The 19,212-nt window shown below is 36.8% G+C and overlaps 1 protein-coding gene across 1 annotated transcript; it reads left to right on the top strand.

Moving 5' to 3' along the window:
• Positions 1-293: 293 nt before the first annotated feature.
• Positions 294-17,857, top strand: hmgcra (3-hydroxy-3-methylglutaryl-CoA reductase a). The gene is made up of 20 exons (XM_056746877.1): positions 294-529; positions 1,180-1,365; positions 6,143-6,254; positions 6,339-6,426; positions 7,656-7,740; positions 7,840-7,945; positions 8,266-8,372; positions 8,633-8,752; positions 8,853-9,013; positions 9,159-9,388; positions 9,468-9,637; positions 10,170-10,364; positions 12,344-12,502; positions 12,679-12,836; positions 14,655-14,760; positions 14,873-15,043; positions 16,344-16,484; positions 16,587-16,745; positions 16,840-16,994; positions 17,110-17,857. Exons 2-20 carry the CDS (start codon positions 1,201-1,203, stop codon positions 17,159-17,161), a joined length of 2,640 nt encoding a protein of 879 aa, XP_056602855.1. The 5' UTR covers positions 294-529; positions 1,180-1,200; the 3' UTR covers positions 17,162-17,857.
• Positions 17,858-19,212: the final 1,355 nt, after the last annotated feature.

Raw genomic sequence — 19,212 nt, 5'->3', positions numbered from 1 at the left:
TCAAGCAATGGTTTGTTGACATATGTATGTGCACACTTTTTTGAGTTAATCACACTGTTTTGTTAACAACGATTGTCAACTATATTGTCTGATAGTTAATTGGATAAACAGATGTTTCATAAAAACAGTTGATTCAATGTTTTTTGGATGATACAAATGTTTTATTTGTAGCAATATCTTTATGTGCGTTTTACACATTTTGGCACGAATGGCTTTCCATAGTGATCACGCGTCCTTTAAAACACGCCCCTACACAGTTTTCACTGTACCTGGGCATGGTCTTCAACCGCAGCAGTATGGTCCGATGGTCTGATTTGCTCCTCGCTCAACTGACGTAAAGCCATACCATCGCCCCATAAGGATTACCGACTTCTGGCTGCTTATTACTCGACCGGACTCTCAAACGGCGAGGAAGTGGATTAACAATATCTGTATTTTATTACAACCGCACTTATTAAAATCTGGATCTTAAATTGTATCACTGACAGTATATTTAGGCAATTTTTTTGAACTTCTTGGAAAAGCACTGGTAAGTACATGAATTAGCTACGGTTCTTATTTAGGACATTTTAACACGTTTGATGATGATGCCGGCTCATATAGCAGGAAATGTACATTGGGTTACTTAATTTTCTTTTCCATCGGGACTATTTTGAAAAGAACTGTATAGATCACATTGGTTGAGTAAATTTTGGGTATTTGTTTTATCAAAAGCGACCAATAATGTATTTGGATAACTTAATTATTACCTTAAACTTAAAAGGTCATGAAAAGTATGCCAAAATACTTTTTTCTGTGTAATTTTCAGTTTTTTCAGATGTAATTTTAATTTATAAATTATTATGACTTGTCTATATTCTGGTTATTGGAACCAGAACTGTAAATTAATGGTTGGTTTATCAAATAATCACGTCACCTCAATAGTGTGTCATTTAAATTGTCATATTATTGTAATTTTGTTGTATATGTTATATTTTGGGCTATTTTGACTCTTACAAATAATTATAACCTCGAGCCTTTCATATAATTTTTGTTTTTAGCTGACTTACTTTTTTGGGGCATGTGTTAATATATTTAATTTCTTGTTTGCAAAATAGCAACACAATACAAGTCAGTTCTGTCATTTTTAATCTTGTAACACAATTTCTTTTTCCATTCTTTCTTTATATCTACAACAAGTGAGTCTAGCACAGCTTTGACATGCTGACGAGACTTTTCCGAATCCATGGCCTGTTTGTGGCCTCCCATGCCTGGGAAGTTATTGTGGCTACTGTGACTGTCACAGTCTGCATGATGTCCATGAATATGTTCACTGGAAATAACCAGATTTGTGGCTGGAACTTTGATTGCCCCAGTTTGGAGGAGGTACAATGTTTATACTGTAAAAAAGTGTTGATTCAACTTGACAAATTTTAAATTATTTGATCTTAGAAAGTGTTGTTGAAGTTTTCAGTGCAAAATGTTCCACTCAACAATTTATTAATTTCCACTTTAACCACATATTTACTTATAATTTTATAAATATAGTATATTATACAAAAATATATAAAAATAGTGTTTACTCTTGAATATAGTAATTTGAATTTTGTGTAGTTGGAATAACTGAATTATTTCATTTCTGTTGTAAATTATTTTATTTCGAATGTTTTTTGTGATGTTTCATTTAACAATTTTTCAACTATGAGGGACAAGACCCGCCCCCTCAAATGCCCTCCCCCAATTAATTGCGTACTCGTTTTTCGAACTGAAAATGAAATATGATCAAAAATGCCCCTCCTTATCACCATACTGCAAGAGCGACACAGAGCATAAAAGTCAACGCTTCCTGTCATTGCCATCAGATATTGTAAAAAAAAATGAGAGAGCATCACGGGATACTCAAATCGGATCTGAAAAGTTTCTACACACTGTGTGGACAATCAATCAATAAAATTAGATTTCAACCGGATATAGACAAAATCGGATTTGAGGTCAAAGTCTGAACAACGCCAAAAATATGCACGCACGCACACTCACACACAGCATGGTTATCACAGAGAAGCACACATTTAATATAGAGGAGAAAGAAACACAGCTTGAATATTATACGGACTTTAAATTCCTATAATAGTAAATAAATTAAGCAGAATGTTACATTTAAAGTGATATTAATAAGTACAAAAAACTTCAAATTATAAAGCTGATGACAGCAGCCGTCTCGGTAAGGCAAACAGTGTTTGAACCAGTTCCCCTCTGTCAAAAACTGCAACATCTCTACAAGCTCAACAGGGCTAGGCTAAATAAAAAGAAAAGAAACATGGTAAAAGATAGATATTAGGTTTAATATTATCATTAATATCTAATAGGAGTTGAAATTTTGTAGTGAGGACTTGTCGGGTCGACGGTTCCCTGTTTCAGCTCTACCATCTCAGCTCTTGTTGGGTCGCCGCTCTCCTCTCTCAGCTCTACCATCAGGTCTGGGCATGGGCTGCATCCTGCTTGCTGTGGGAACCTTGGAACAATGAGAAATGGCAGCTGAGAGTGGAGTACTGTTCTATACTTTTGGATGCAACAAGTACATCAGTTGTTATGGGAAGTGTTCCTGGTTCCGGGTTGATCTAACCTAATGCAGCCTAAACCCATAGAAGATTTGTATTATGGAAGTGTTTTGTATCCAAGGTTGAAAAATGCGGTCCAATAAGTAACACTTTTGTTTTGTCCGTGTTCAGCAATGAAACGTTGCTACTCATCCAGTATCTCTGTGCATTCAAAATGCCATCAATAAAATGCACCTCTGTTCTTTGTACATAACATACGCCTGCCCATACCATAACCCCACCGCCCACATGGCCACTCGATCCATAACGTCAGCAAACTGCTCACCCACACGATGCCATACACGCTATCATGCCATCTGCCCTGTGCAGTGAAAACCGGGATTCAACCGTGCCAGACGCCATTGAATGTGAGCATTTGCCCACTCAAGACTGTTACAATGACGAACTGCAGTAAGGTCAAGACTCCGATGAAGACGCGAGCATGCAGATGAGCAGATTAGAGTGGCCTTTTATTGTGGCCAGCTTAAGGCACACCGGTGTAATAATCATGCCGTCTAACCAGCATCTTGATATGCCACACCTGTGAGGTGGAAGGATTATTCCGGCAAGGGAGAAGTGCTCACTAACATAGATTTAGACAAATTTGTGAACAATATTAAAAAATAAATAGGCCTTTTGTGCACATAGAAAAAGTCTTGAATCTTTGATTTCAGCTCATGAAAAATAGGATCAAAAGTGTTGCGTCTATAATTTTGGTCAGTGTATATTTCCTAGAGGTAGCAGGTATAGTGTGAAGAGCAGATGCCCACTGTGGTACACAGTACTGGACTTCTGATTTGCCTGACACCTCATTGTTTATTGCTACAAATTGAAAACGGTCAGATATATAAGGGCTAAATCATTTTAAAGCTATTCCATTAATGAAGATGTCATTTTCAAGTCTATATAAGAGTGTGCTGTGGTCAACGGTGTTGAATGCAGCACTAAGTTATTACAGCACCAAAAACTAGAAACAGCCACGGTCAGATGCCAAAAGCAAATAATTTGTTACTCAGATCAAAGCTGTCTCTGTACTGTGATGTGCTCTAGATCCAGACTGGAATTCATTTGCATTTACATTACATTAAATCATTTAGCAGATGCTTTTATCCAAAGCGACATACAAATGAGGAAATCAATCGAAGCAATTGGAACAACATAAGGACAACAAAAGCACAAGTGCAATAAAACTGAAATGTAATGTATTTAATGGGTTAACTTTTCATAGGTATTAATGTATGCAATTTCAGCAATAAAAAAATATTTTTCTAGAAAGGAAACAAATTAGTGGTTCATTTCAAGAGACCTGTTTTATTTTCTCTTGTATATTTAGTATTGCTCTTTAATAAATACTCAATTAATCGATGGACATATCAGTAGAATACTCGATTACTACAATAATGGATAGCTGCAGCCCTAGCGATAACATTATATACCATTCGCGCCGTAATGGGAGTGCGTACTGCGCGGCTTAACAGCAGCTGATTGTGACAGAGGTGTGGCAATTGCAAGTTCTCATTACGTTATATTAAATACATTCACGAGCAAACATTCAAAAAGTGATCGTGTTCCCCTCTCATCTGCTCAATATAAGCTCAATTAATGGTTTCTCTGTATGCTTATGAGAAATAAGGGTAAGTAAGGGAAGGAGGATTGACAGTTTGAAGCGATCGCTTTCCTCTCACATATCTAATTTAAGCCTTTGTTTATGATTAAGAAATATGATTTCAGGAAATCATGAAGCCATGTTAAACACATGCATGTTTTAATGGTTACATTTTTACTATTTTGTATTCAACTATTCAGACACACCATGGTATTAATTTTCTTGTGTGTGCTCCTAACTCTTGAAGGAAAAACCTTGCTACCTTGGAAAAAAGTTAATTTCTACCATCTTCTCTATTTATTTAAATATTATGTATGCAAATTACGTTTGCATGCTATTCAGTTGTTAAAGAAGTTGGAAGGGGGTTGTTTACATTGTGTAGTTTCAAGATGTTACGAAATTTGCACAATTAAAAAGGTTCTGTATTTTGACTGCAACTGTCATGCATCCTAATTCCTTCACTTCATTCCCACCTCTTTATAAACAGCATCATTTTGTGAGACTTACAAACCTGTTTAATCCTAGTGTGGAATTTTTCTACAATATTCACTCACCATGATGGTATAAAAAGGCATTTTAAGTCAATCAACTGCAGTATTTCCGATCTCGATAACTAGAAAATGTGGTTTAAAAAAATTATGTCATGTAACAGGAAACCGTTATATATATGTAAAATACAGTGTTAAATGCGCATCGCACGTTTGTCTCTATAATTCCATTACAGCAATCCCAAGTTTGCATTATTTGACAGTCTTACATACTTTCATGTGCTCTCTGTGCATTCCTTAGTACAGCCGTGATTCTCAAGTTGGGTATTCGCAAAAAGAGCTTATTTGACTCATACGGGTTGACATGTCTGGATGCGCGAAGACACTACCCTTTGAGCAATGATTTTATTTGCACAAGTGAAAAACAAATAGTTCCGCCAGTATTCTACAGCGAGGAATGCAATACATTGCTTTTTGTGTGCACACTCCATAAGACTTCTTAAGAATCTGTAAACGCCACACACTAAACAACTAAACTAACCACACATGTAAGAGACTAGGCACGATTGTAATCAAATTCCTTTATAATCGTAGTGAAAATCCTTAATCCTTGTCTGTTAAAGCCAGCATTAAAGGCAAAGGATGGATTTTTTTTCTCCACTAGAGATCACAAAAAAAACTACAATAACAAATCATAAAGGCATAGCTTGATGACAATGGGAAGAAGCATTAAATGATTGGAGTTGAGTAGTTTTCAAGTCCACTATCGATAAAATTCAGTTGGATAAGACTCATAAATCATGTTAATGGTTGACATAAACACTGTCTCTACACTGGACATAAACGGCCCAACATAAAGCATCAAAAGACAACAGAGGACAGTACATTTTCAAGAGATCTTGAAATCTTTGGCATGTACAGCCCTGCATGAAGTCAAACTTACATGTTTTCTTAAAGCGGAAACAGAGGGTAACCTGGACATCATTCCATTGACCAGTGACCATATAAAGAGTGGCGTGATGCTGTTTAACTGTTTCTCTGGATTCAAACATTGTTGAAAATGGTTGGGATCATACTCTACTAATGATTTTTGGATGCTTAGGTGCAAAATTACTACATATTGTTCCTTTAACATTCTGAGCAAATACAACTTAACTGAGTTAGTGGAAATTGGTAAATCATAAAGTTGAGTGAATATGAACTTTGTTATTGAACACTTTGAAAAGTAAGTTTGAGTTATTTTGCATATTTCAATTAATCATCATTAGTTAAAATTACTAAATTTGTCAAGCTTGTCAAACTTTTGTTACACATAATTTCTTTAATCTTTTTGTGTTCCCTGAGAATCAGACTAATGTTGGCATTTTCAGTTCAACGCTTTGTCAGTTTATCTACAAAAATATAAAGTTCTATAAAGTGATTTTTAGAATTATGGTATCGCTAATGATGTTTTTCCCCTGTTTTGTCTGCAGGAAATCCTAAGCAGCGATATTATTATCCTGACAATCACAAGATGCATAGCAATTATTTATATTTACTTTCAATTTCAAAATCTTCGACAATTGGGTTCCAAATATATATTGGGTAAGTTGTACTTTTTAAAGGTTTTATTGTTAAGCAAATACTAATTGCAAATTATGATTTGCTATTTTAACATTTGTTTTATAGGAATTGCAGGACTTTTCACAATTTTCTCCAGTTTTGTGTTTAGCATGGTTGTCATTCACTTCCTGGACAAGGAGCTGACAGGCCTCAAGTATGTAAATCTCTATTCTTCAGATCAGGAATTTTCAAATTATAGTCCAGTGATCCTCAAGGTGTTCCCAGATCTTTTTTTTTTAAAGGCATACACTAAACTAATAAATAGGATGGACATTTCATAAAGTGCATGTTTCTTTTTCAGTCTAGCTAATCGTAAATTACACCTTCATTGGACAAAATCAATAGAAAAAAATAGTTTAAAGTGATACATTTGATTTAACAAAGAGGTTTTTCATGTCATGTGACCACCTACATGTACATTAAGTCATTAAGCAGACGGTTTTATCCAAAGTGACTTACAAATGAGGTAAACAATAGAAGCAATTATAACTACACAACAAAATACAAATGTGCAGTAAAAACTGGTCTCATATAGTCCAGCACAGTATACAAAGGTATGATTTTTGGGGGGGATAGAAAGAGTAGAAAAGAAATAGAAATCAGAACTAATCGGTCAGGTGTTGACTGAAGAGATGTGTTTTCAGCAGATTCTTAAAATGGCTACAGAATCTTAATCTTGTAGCAGCGGGCAGATCATTCCACAAATGTGGAACAGATCCAGAGAAGGTATATGAGAGTGAATTTTTTATGAAAAAACTGAGGCATTGAAACCATAAGCTCTTTGAAAACCTCTGCATCAGCGAGTGGCCAGTTGTGTCATGTGAGCGGTCGAAAATCTTTTAAAACAGAAACCTTTTAGGGACGCACTTGTCACTTTCTGTATTACATGATTTTGGATAGACTGAAATGTTCTCGTATAGCGGGTCAATTAATTTGATGAGGAGCATGCCATAATGGATTTGATCCTTTATCTTGACCAAAGACCATTTACCAGGTTTTCGTAATCAAGACCTGGACCTAAGATCACAGTTTTGGAACAGTGCCACCTAGTGGTACAGGGATTAAAAAAAGGCTATTTATTTAGAGGTGCCACCCATTTCAATTTCAAATTTTCACTAATTTCTATATCTTTTCTACAATAAAAAAGCATGCTTATTTAAACTTAGATAAACTAAACTTAGCTTTGTAAACTGTAGTAGGCTTTGTGTGACATGTTTTTATTGCACTTATGCTGTTTATTGCACCCAATTGCTTCAATTGTTTAGCTAACTTGTAGTCGCTTTGGATAAAATTGTGTTCTAAATGACTAATTGTAAATGTAAATGATGTAAATTTATGCTCATATCAAATAAATATAAATGTATTTTCTATTTATATCCCTAGTGAGGCATTGCCATTCTTTTTGCTGTTGATTGATCTCTCCAAAGCGTGTACTCTGGCCAAGTTTGCTCTGAGTTCGAACTCACAGGTATGTCATCTTTTCCCTTCAGATGCAGGTGTGTTCTCTTCTTTAAACTGTAATAAAATTGCATTAGACTGGTCTTTGAGTTGGCTTTTCTTCCTGCAGGATGAAGTAAGAGAGAATATTGCCAAAGGAATGTCTGTCCTAGGGCCCACATTCACTCTTGATGCCATCGTAGAGTGCCTTGTTATTGGTGTGGGTACAATGTCAGGTAAAATATATTTTTTAAGAGGCTGATTACACAAGACTAAAAACCAGAAAACTTTATGCGTTTTGGCTGTTCATCTACATGACAACAGCATTTTGGGGGACTGAAAATGTGCAATGTGCAAGCTTTTGAAAATGACGGCATTAACGTCTACATGTAAAGGCAGCGCTTCCCAAAAACAATGAAGTCATACACATGCGTATTACTTGCTCAGTCTGTAGGCATGCTTGAGTATTATGAAAACAACAATGTACTGCGCGACATAGTTATTAACATTTCTCCTTTAAACAAGTAAACTTTATTTAGGCATTCTTTTATCGTAGGTGTGCGACAGCTGGAGATCATGTGCTGCTTTGGTTGCTTGTCTGTCCTGGCTAATTACTTTGTGTTCATGACATTTTTTCCGGCCTGTGTCTCTCTTGTGCTGGAGGTATGTGAAAACATTTCTTTGTAATATTCTTCAAGCTTGAGCATTTGGGCTGTCCATTTTGGACCATCGCTGGGTTGAAATAGCTAAACAAAATTGAGTGTAAATAACATGTAACTGTTAATCTTTTTATATTATTTACTATTCATTTTATTATGGCTGGAAATTTTTACTAGCCAAGTTGGTAATGAATGAAAAATTAATTTCGAAACCAGATGCTTATTTGACCCAGTTTTCTATATGGTGTGTGCTTATATTCACAGTTATCCAGAGAGAGCAGAGAGGGTCGACCAATCTGGCAACTTAGCCACTTTGCTAGAGTTCTAGAGGAGGAACAGGACAAGAAACCTAATCCTGTCACACAAAGGGTTAAAATGATCATGGTATGACTGCACTGATCTAAGAGCATTTTCTTTTTAAAACACTAGACTCCTTGCTGCAGTGTTAAATAATAAAGGTCTATATCACTTTAATATTCTGCAGTCATTTGGCCTGGTGATGGTTCACGCCCATAGCCGGTGGGTTGCTGATCCTGCATCCAGTAATGAAACTCTTGATATTTCTCAAGTTGGAGTGAATCTAAATGACAATATGCCCAAAAAGATTGACCCAGACATGCCACTGTGGCATTTTTATCTGTCCAGGTATGCACATTTCAAAGATCATTTCATGTATCCTAATGATTGTTTTAACTAATATGCTTGCCATTTCCCCCTTATACATTATGAATTAGGATTATACATAATTTACTAATATAAATATTTGGTCATTTTATGTCTGTGCATTTAGAATGATCAGCATGAACATTGAGCAGATGATCACATTGGGTCTCGCTCTGTTTCTGGCCGTGAAGTACATTTTCTTTGAACAGGAGGAGACTGAGTCAAAACTGTCCCTCAAAGTTCCCACATCAGGTTCTTTACTCACCCAGAAATGGTCTCCTGACCAGTGCTGCAGAAAAGGGGTTTCCTGTTCTAGCAAACCTGCAGAACCACCGGTTGTTACTAAGGAGGAAAGAGGTATTCCCCTAAATTTTCTTTATCATTTTGTTTTAATTTCAAAGGCAACCCTTTGATGGAATATATTTTTCCCTTTCAGATTTAGTGATTCGGCCCTTGACTGCCCCAAAGGAACAAGAACAAAAAAGTACTTTTATAATAGGAGAGATGGAAGCTCCCGAAAACATAGATATGTTGAAAACTGAGATCAATTTACCTGCTGAACCCAGATCTGTGGAAGACTGTCTGTCCATTATGAAAAACCCAGATGTAATTGCCGACCCATATATTGTCATATGCAATGGTCAATTAATTTTTGTGTCTGATCACCCTGCGGGGGGCCTGCCTAGGCTGTCTTTTGATAATGTGTTGCATAGTTGTACTGTCTATGTCTATCCTTCTTGGCATACTAGTCCTGTGCTTTGGTGTTCTCTAATCATGCATAAAGGAATTGTAAAAACACGACAGATGCACACCAGTAATGTTTTCGTCTAAGTCATTTTTATAAAAGCAACATAAATAACATAAATATATCTTTTGAGTTTAGGCAGCAATTTTAAACATTTATTTTAGTCTTAAACTATTTTTAAGACCTGTATGGGAAACAATCCCCTAAATGTTGTCAATTCTTTAACAAAATAACACATATTGGTTTGCACTTTTACTCTTCAGTCAGTTACTATATGATGTCAGACATGATCAGTTGCATATAGTAAAACTATTTCATATACTTATTTAAATTCATGTATAATTACAGTGCATATGCGTGACTATTTCTATTTTACTTTCATATACTCCACAGATGGGTGTTCAATATCTCAGTGATGATGAGGTGATTGTGTTGGTAAACTCAAAGCACATCCCATCTTACAAACTAGAGGCCATGATGGAGACATCCGTGAGAGGCGTGATAATCCGGAGAAAAATGTTGACCCCCAAACTCCCTAAACCATTAGCACTGTCCTGCTTGCCTTATAAAGACTATGACTTCACTAAGGTATGACACAATATTATAAACTATTTTTAATTAGTACGCTAGTGCTTGATAAGGCAAACTAGATATAGTGCCTATCAAAATTTGAACAATCTTGTTACAGTAAGTGGTATACTTCTGTCTATATATAGAGGCTTGCAATAGTATTAATACCCATACTGTTTTCTCACGTTTTGTTATGTTGCTACTCTGTGTTAAACTACTTTCCGTAGATTTTTTTTAACATTAATCTTCACTCAAAAAAAAATAAGATTTTTAATCTGTTGAGGAAACCAGACATTGCTTATCACCAACTAGGGGTGTAACTGTACGTGTATTCGTATCGAACCATCACAGGCAACATTCCAAATATAGTCATCATTCCTATGCCCTATTCTTTCGACGGAGGACATTTTAAAACATAAAATGTATGTTTATTTGCAAACAGTTAGGTTTTATGCTTAAATTATGCCATTTAAACAGCGACATCTGCTGATGAACACAATGCTTTGTTGTCACAGGAACATGCCAGCTGTAGATAATGAGGAAATTACGTTGCTTCCTTTGCAAAGTGCATTTCAAACGTCTACATAAAGGCATGCAAATGCTTTGATCACTCCAAAGTCTGAATTGCGAGTGCTCTGCCCTTCAAAGGTAGTAGGGCATAGGAATGATGACTTAATTTAGGAATTTTCCCCTCGACAGCTCGTGACGGTTTGGTACGAATAAGCGTACTGTTAAACCAACACAATACCATCTCAATTTTAAAGTGTGATGCTAATAGCATCATGCTTTGTATGTGTTCATCAGCAGCAGGGACAGGGGAAATTTTCAGGGATGAAGGAAAGCGCAACGGCACAAAACAGGACAAAGATCCTAAGCACAATAAAGGAGTGACTTGTGGGCAACTCTGTAAATGTCCTTCAGTGGCCCTGCCAGCGCTTGGGCTTGAACCCAATCGAACACATTTGTAGAAACTAAAAATGTCTTTCTACTGATGGTCTCCTTTCAATCTAGCATAGTTTTAGAGTGTCTGAGTACAAGAATGGGAGAAAATTGACTAATGCAGATTTGTAAAGCTTGGCACACATACCCAGAAAGACTCTGTAAAGGTGCCTTAACCAAGTATTGAGTTAAGGGTATGAATACACATTTAGTCATTTAGTAGACGCTTATATCCAAAGCTGCTTACAAATGAGGTTAACAATAGAAGCAGTGTTATTCTTATGTAATGTCATTATTTCTTTTTTTCATTTTTATTCAATCTTCCAAGTTGTCCTGAATCAGTTTTTTTGCTTTGTAATAATGGATAATGGAGTGTAGATTCATGTAAAAAATCAAATTACAAAATGTGAACAAAATTAAGGGGTATGAATACTTAAATTTTAACATTACGGCCCTGGGAAAAAGCCTTGTGCATTGACTTTTGCCCTGAGAAGCACTACTCACAATGTAGTTAACCTCAAGGCTTGTCCACACTGGGACGATAATGGCGCACGTTTATCGTCGACGTTAACGTCTCGTGACTTAACAAAGGGCTCCAATGTAAGTGTGTACTCCGACGCACAAAACAGCAGGCGTAAAAGCATCATTTTTTAAATTTAAATGACGTGCCGGATTGAATACTGGCCGACCTGAGATTGCCACTTTTGTTCACATGCCTGGAGCTGCTAAAGTCACAGTAAAACATGACTCGGTGGTGCTCAATCATCAAACATTCTTGCCGTGCACACATTGACGAAGTGGAAGCAAGATTAATTCTTCTTCTATGTGACAAGCGAGTGTCAGAAGCATAAAGTTGTTTATCTGTGTATTTTTGTCAGAGAGTGAATTTGCAAGTTCTATTGGCTCATCGCCAGTGAAAATCGTTGGGAATGAACGCCGATAACGTTTTGAAAAATGTTTGCGACAAGTTTGTGCTATAATCCTCCCGAAGTGTACAAGTCTTTAAGATCCTTTGAACTTTTGATGATATTTGTTAAGCATTGAATCTTATGTTTCAGGTGATGGGAACATGTTGTGAGAATGTTATTGGTTATATGCCAATTCCTGTGGGGGTAGCCGGCCCACTGTTCCTGGATGGGAAGCAGTTTCAGGTCCCCATGGCAACAACTGAGGGCTGCCTCATTGCCAGTACAAATAGAGGCTGCAGAGCCATAGCCGTAAGCAATATTTCTCATGAAAAATGTGTTGCTGTTAAAGATACTGTTTTGTTCTGTGTTTATTTGTGTTGTTCTCAGGGAAACTTGTTTAAACTACTGTATACCACCTTGAATACTGTTTCATCTGTTTAATTTATGTTCTATTTCATTCTCTGCTCTGATTGGCTCCCCACTAGTTGGCTGGTGGCGCTAGTAGCCGTGTTCTTGCAGATGCAATGACCAGAGGCCCAGTCGTGCGTTTGCCTTCAGCCTGTCAGGCAGCTGAAGTCAAGGCCTGGATGGAGAGTGCCGAGGGCTTTAAATGCATGAAGGAGGCCTTTGACCAGACCAGCAGGTACACAACGATTTTGGTCGACAAATAAATTGTATTCAAAACTTATTTTCTGCATGTTGTATTAGAATATTTATTTTGCATCTTCAGTGTAGCAGGGCTCCGTACTAGACTAAAACGGTCATTTTGGGAGTGATATTTTGCAGAGATTGGCAGTGGCGAGCATGCAAATTTGCTCGTTTGTAAAGTGTTTCCAACGGAGGCGGTGCAGTTTAAAATAAAACTATAAACAATAAAATGTTTACTCTTTAAGTCATTCGCCGCCAGCCTCTTAAAAAAAGTTGCCAGCCTACGCCAGCGTTTTTTAACATTTTCACCCAACTTTAATGGCTCACAGTAAATGTTCTGTAAAGAATATATGGACAAACAATATGTCAAATGAAAGAACAGAGTCTCAGCTTTCAAACAAAAGAAACCGTATTCTTCTATCTTCATGTGTTTGTTTTTAATCACTCCGTAGATGTGGGTTGGTTTCTTCAAAAATGCATCACTTTGATTAAACAGCTGAGATAAATAACGTTTTTTGTCAAAGATTCCGCCCAGATTCCACTCAGAACAATCATTATATACCGCTAAAACATATACGTTCTAGGTTCTGGGATTCTGTTCTTTTTCACAGTGGTGTGTAATAGCCACCTGCTGTACAACAGTACAAACACTGATTGCCGTAAAAACTCGTCTTTGGCGGGGAACCGTTTTTTTTTAAATAACAAGATAACTCGTCAATGGCGGTGAAAGCATTAATACAGTATATATAATATGTTAACATGGTCTTGACATGCACCTTTTCTGTTGTTTCAAATTAATTCAGAGTACAAATTTGGTTTGGTGTATTCGGAGTTTAAAAAGTCGTCTTAGAATCAATCAATTACAAGGCTTCTCTCCTCTTTTTAAATAAGCAGAACCAAATCTGCTATCAACTGCATTCAAATTTTCAATATAGACAGACAGCATTTTAACAAATTTGAACAAATTTACACATATTTATATTTGTGGACAAATATTTTTTTGTCCACAAATTCTGCAGATTTCTGCAAATTTTCCCCAAATTTTAGTGCAGAGTTAACATGAAAAGTCTAAAGATTCCTCATGGCATTGCTAATGATTTGTGAAGTTTGGGACAGATCAGACGTCTGTTGCATCCTATACGTTCTATATAGTTTTCCAAAATAGAATTTGTCCCAAATCATAGTATGTTGAAATTAGTATTCTCAAAGTACCTGGATGGTCTACTATTTCCGGTGAAAATTCATGGCTTGAATCCATTGACACTTAAAGGTTGATTTTACCCACATTTCTCTGCAAGAGGGCAAAGTTTAGTGACGCTACACTGGATTAATAAATGAAATAAAAGATACTTCGCTAAATTAATAATTGTAAGTATACAGTTAACATTACATACAAAATAATAAATGAATGAATACTTAAATGCAAGGAAGAGCTGTATTTGATGTTCGTGACAGTTAATGGTCACAGTGTTGTCTATGCAACAACGGCCACTTCCGTTTTGCATTAGTATGTCCCAGTCCTTGCGTACGCACTAAAATGTATGTACTTTTCCATATCAAAAACAGTACATACTTTAAGGGCATAGTATAAGTAGGCAAATTGGGAGGCAACTTCCTGTTTCATGGTGAAATGCCAAAATTTGGCCGCCCCCACGGTCAAGTTCTCCCAAAATCTTGTTCTAGTATGTGTTATTACATTGATTAATTTCTGTGACTGGGTCTCGACATTTAGTGCTATTCTTATGAAGGTAAATATGTAATTTTACTGTTGGTATTACCATATGATTAACATACATGTGTATTGTTTGTGTAGATTTGCCCGATTAGAGAAGCTTCTGATTGGTCTTGCAAGTCGCAACCTGTACATTCGATTTCAGTCCAGAACTGGAGATGCAATGGGGATGAACATGGTCTCAAAAGTATGTTGAAATTCATTTACGATTAAAAATGAAAATACTGTGAGACACCAGTCATGGGTAAATTTTTATTGATACCCAATTCAGAAATGTTTCTTTAATGTTTGAACAACAGGGCACAGAACAGGCCCTTTCCAGGCTTAAAGAGGAATTCCCAGAGGTGCATGTCCTTGCCCTTAGTGGAAACTATTGTACTGACAAGAAACCTGCTGCCATTAACTGGATTGAAGGAAGGGGCAAGTCTGTGGTGTGTGAGACTATCATTCCAGCCAAAGTCGTCAAAGAGGTATAACATCTCAACTCTTACATCGTGGTGACCCTCACACAGGGTATCGATTAATGTAGTCTTTAATTAATCTTAACACAGGGATCCTGTTGTGTAGCATGCCACACACAGGAGACTAGATGGGTTGTGAGTTTAGGTAACGCTACCTTGTGTTCTTGTGTGTAACAAACTATACATTCCAATGTATAAAGGTTTGGTGGAAGTATATGGTCTCTGTTTTGTGAAATGTTTATGTGAAGTGCAAATGACAAAATGCAGAGTAAAAACAGCACTTCATACCTTTGTTTGATATAATGACTGTGAGTCATATCCAATCGAGTCTATGAAAACCTTCTAGTGGAATACATCCAATTGCTCGGATTTTCAAGCATAATATCCAAACAGTGCCATGGATTCAGACTCCGGTGCAATGTGGATTTTTGTTCATATTTACCTATTTTTACAGATAACTAGGGGCTTGATTGTGTTTAAGACTTATAGACCAATAAAATAATTTTAAATATGGTTAAATACTGTTTCATCTGAAAGCCAAAGGCTGCTTTAGCTCTTAAACCATTTACATTTTTGCATTTGGCAGATGCGTTTAACCAAAAAGGCATTATACTACACATTCCACCGATCACAAGCGCATGAAACATTATCACACACTCTCCGATATCATTATTGCTCTGGACAGGTCGATTTACGCTGTATTTTTTTTGATTGCGAAAAAAACAACAGCAACATTTGAGTGAAAGTATGTCACTTTCATCATGACTGGGCTAGAGTGGGGGTGTGCTTCAAGAGGTGAAAGGATAAAACTGTCATTTACAAAAACATTTACGTGACACGCTGCTCTGTGTCGTAGATCCAGTAGAATGTGAAGCAATGAAAATCGCTCAGCATAAATGAATGTTTTGCTGGTTCCGAAGAACAAAAGATGAATGAATGGGCACTCATCTTCCTTTTATACCCATATGCATGGGGCGGAGACTGGCATGCCATGTCTCAAGTTAATTTGCCGTTTTTTCAAAGTACAATCAGATATGATAGGTTCTCAAGTTCAAAACCCTTTCTGTCTTGACACAACGTCGAGAGACCAACAGAAAGGGAACTCAAGCAGCTAGAGGGGGGCCCTGTCATGAACTGAACCCCTTCTTTGGCTTGCAGTTCACTACAAAATTAAATCGTTATTGTCTGTATATGTTGTAATTGTTTACATTTAATAATACTTCCTAAGCTTAAATGTTGATTTTGTCTAATAAAACATTGTTTGCTTTTATACATTTGTACAGTCTTACATGAGTGTCTTTTTATTTAGGTTTTAAAGACAACGACCAATGCTTTGGTAGATGTCAACATCAACAAAAATTTGATTGGATCAGCTATGGCTGGAAGCATCGGGGGTTTTAATGCTCATGCTGCCAACATTGTAGCTGCCATCTATATTGCTTGTGGACAGGTAATACATGTTCAGAAAAAAACAATAATGTTTCTATTATAAGGAATTATACAGTGTGTATGCTGTTAAACAAATGTAATAGAACATCTCTTTTTTTTACAGGACCTGGCTCAGACAGTAGGCAGCTCCAACTGCATCACTATAATGGAAGCCTCAGGGTCCACAGGGGAGGATCTATATATCAGCTGTACTATGCCCTCTATTGAGCTTGGCACTGTTGGTGGGGGCACTAACCTACCTCCCCAGCAGGCCTGTTTGCAGGTATTTATACTGCGTTGTCAAAGAGCCAGTGGCTTCTGAAAGATTTAAGGTCATAAAGTTGATAAAGTAGTATTGTTTTCACTTCTGTGTCCAGATGTTAGGTGTAATGGGTGCCAGTCAGGAGTGCCCAGGTGAGAATGCCCGTCAGCTTGCCAAGGTTGTGTGTGCCACCGTACTTGCAGGAGAGCTGTCACTTATGTCTGCACTTGCAGCTGGACACCTGGTCATAAGTCACATGACTCACAATAGGTAAAAAAAAAGTTTACTCTACACAATTCAAAGAAATGCATGAATCTATATAACTTTTTTAACATAAATTATCATCTGGAGAAACCTGCATAATTTATCTTTCTTTTGGTTATAGATCAAAAGTGAATTTGCAAGAAGCTTCAGGACTGTGCCAACAGCCATCCTGATCAAGCATCAGCTGCAAAAATGCAGAGGCCGTATAGACAGAGGCTCTTTCCTTCATGGCACAAAATATGTTTTCAAGGACATAAAAATAATACAGACTTACTCTCTTCTTGTGTCCACTTTCCCACAAAAGAATTGCCTTTTTTAATGTGTGTTTACATGTTTTTAATTTGAACATAAAGGATAAAACCACACTTTTCAAGGTTTAAAGCCAAAAACGTCAATGGTGAATAATATCTTAATTAGATTTCTGATTCCAGAAATCCAGCTTGATTTGTTTTTGAAGCAAACCTAATCTTAGATCAGGGGTTTTAAAGTGTTGGGAGTGTCACAGGGGGGGGGTTAGAGCACACAAATTTTTAAGTAAACAAATTATGGGTTGCAGGAACTAGTCAACATTTATGCTCTGGCACTACATGTAAAGCTTGATGTTTTTGTCACTGTACCTTTTAAGAAGACAGCTGACTTTTCCAAGGATTCCCACCAGAACTTCTATTCATAATAGATGTTATCTTATCCTGTTAACATCCGCAACATTGACGCTTTGTTCTCACGCCGCAAAAGCACGCAGGTAAAGCCTGATGTTTCAGTGCGCTAGCTTCTACACGCAGATCTTTTAATATTATAGGCTATTTTTGTACTTGTTCCCCGTTTAATAAAACATGAAAGAAACAGAATAAATACAAATGTTTCTCATATTGGCTGCTGTGTCACTGAGGTGCTGGGTTTCTAAGTGTGCTATGATAAAGCGTCTGCTGCATTAGGCTAAGTCCTAGGCGGCCACAAACAAACTCAACACATTTTTCTGTTGTTTAATCTATTAGTGCACATGACACTTTCAGTTGACTTGTTGTAAATGCCAGGGAGGATTGGTCGGTACACACGCTTCAGATCTGAAGTAACTTTAGGCTGCTGTAGAGATCCACCTGCTGCTCTTTTACTGCATAGCCCCGCTACCACCGACCTTGCACTTTAAAATATTTGTATTTTATTTTAGTTGTTGCTCTTGTGCAATAGATTAAAAACTGTTTATTTGTATTTAGATAATATATATTTAGAGGCGGTTTTGTGGGCAGCCCGCACATGTGAGTGTCTTTCTGCCCACACCTATCAAATCTTGTTGCAAAACATTTCCTAGCTGACTATAGATGACTATTATCACATAATAGTAGACCTAAAAAAATATAAGCTCATTCAACCCCTTATACAGGTATGCTAAGATGTTCTTTGTTACGCACACAGCAGCAGCAGCAGTCAGTCCTGTATTTGAGTCCTTAATATGTTTTCATATACATGTAGTTTGGTTACTTAGGGAAGTGACAACTGCATTTTATAACCAAACTCACCTGCAATTTTTTCGGGTTAACAACGGTGTTGACTACAACTGCACTATAATGTGATATTATTTAAGCGTTTATAGATGCCACAATGGAAAATTTCAAGCCAATACAGGCGCACAATGAATCTCGTGATAGCCAAAGCTGTGAAGGATACAATCCCTTATCCTTAAAACCCTGCGGATATAAGGTCGCATTTTGGGGCTGTCGGTATGTAAACACTTCAAATACACATATTTAGGAATATATCTAAGTATTCACCTATATTATTACTTACCTTCAATGCCACACACTTTCTGATGGTAGCATGACACAGATTGTCAGAACACCAGTCCAGCTCCTGCCTAGTCAGTGTGACAAATCACAAGGCCATTACAAACTGTAGTCTGATTTTAATGCCGAAATCATAATTATTGTGCAGTTTAATGTAGACAGCCAGTGTATGAGGAAGGGTCTGACCAGGATGCTATTGAGTGTATGTGGCACAATTAATAAATCTATGACATCCTCAAAATATGTTCATTCTTTCTTATTATGAAACAATGTATAATAAAGAATATTTTATAATAAATGTTATAATACCCAAAACATTTTCAGAATGTTGAAGGCAAGATGTTCTGAATTTGGTGATGCATCATATTACAGGAACATTTGGTTACACTTTATTTTACAGTGTCCATGTTACAATGTAATAATACATTTAAAAAGAAGGGCCA

The sequence above is a fragment of the Triplophysa dalaica genome, chromosome 4 (genome assembly GCF_015846415.1).
Source record: "Triplophysa dalaica isolate WHDGS20190420 chromosome 4, ASM1584641v1, whole genome shotgun sequence".
Classification (NCBI taxonomy): domain Eukaryota; kingdom Metazoa; phylum Chordata; class Actinopteri; order Cypriniformes; family Nemacheilidae; genus Triplophysa; species Triplophysa dalaica.
This window is presented reverse-complemented; position numbering and strand designations above follow the sequence as displayed.

What these genes read in the sequence shown, in the direction of transcription:
- hmgcra (XM_056746877.1), top strand. Translation starts at nt 1,201, where the DNA reads ATGCTGACGAGACTTTTCCGAATCCATGGCCTGTTTGTGGCCTCCCAT. An exon ending in CCATTATGAAAAACCCAGAT is followed by an intron (nt 9,638 to 10,169) that starts GTAATTGCCGAC and finishes TATACTCCACAG; the next exon opens with ATGGGTGTTCAATATCTCAG. An exon ending in CAGCCAAAGTCGTCAAAGAG is followed by an intron (nt 15,044 to 16,343) that starts GTATAACATCTC and finishes CTTTTTATTTAG; the next exon opens with GTTTTAAAGACAACGACCAA.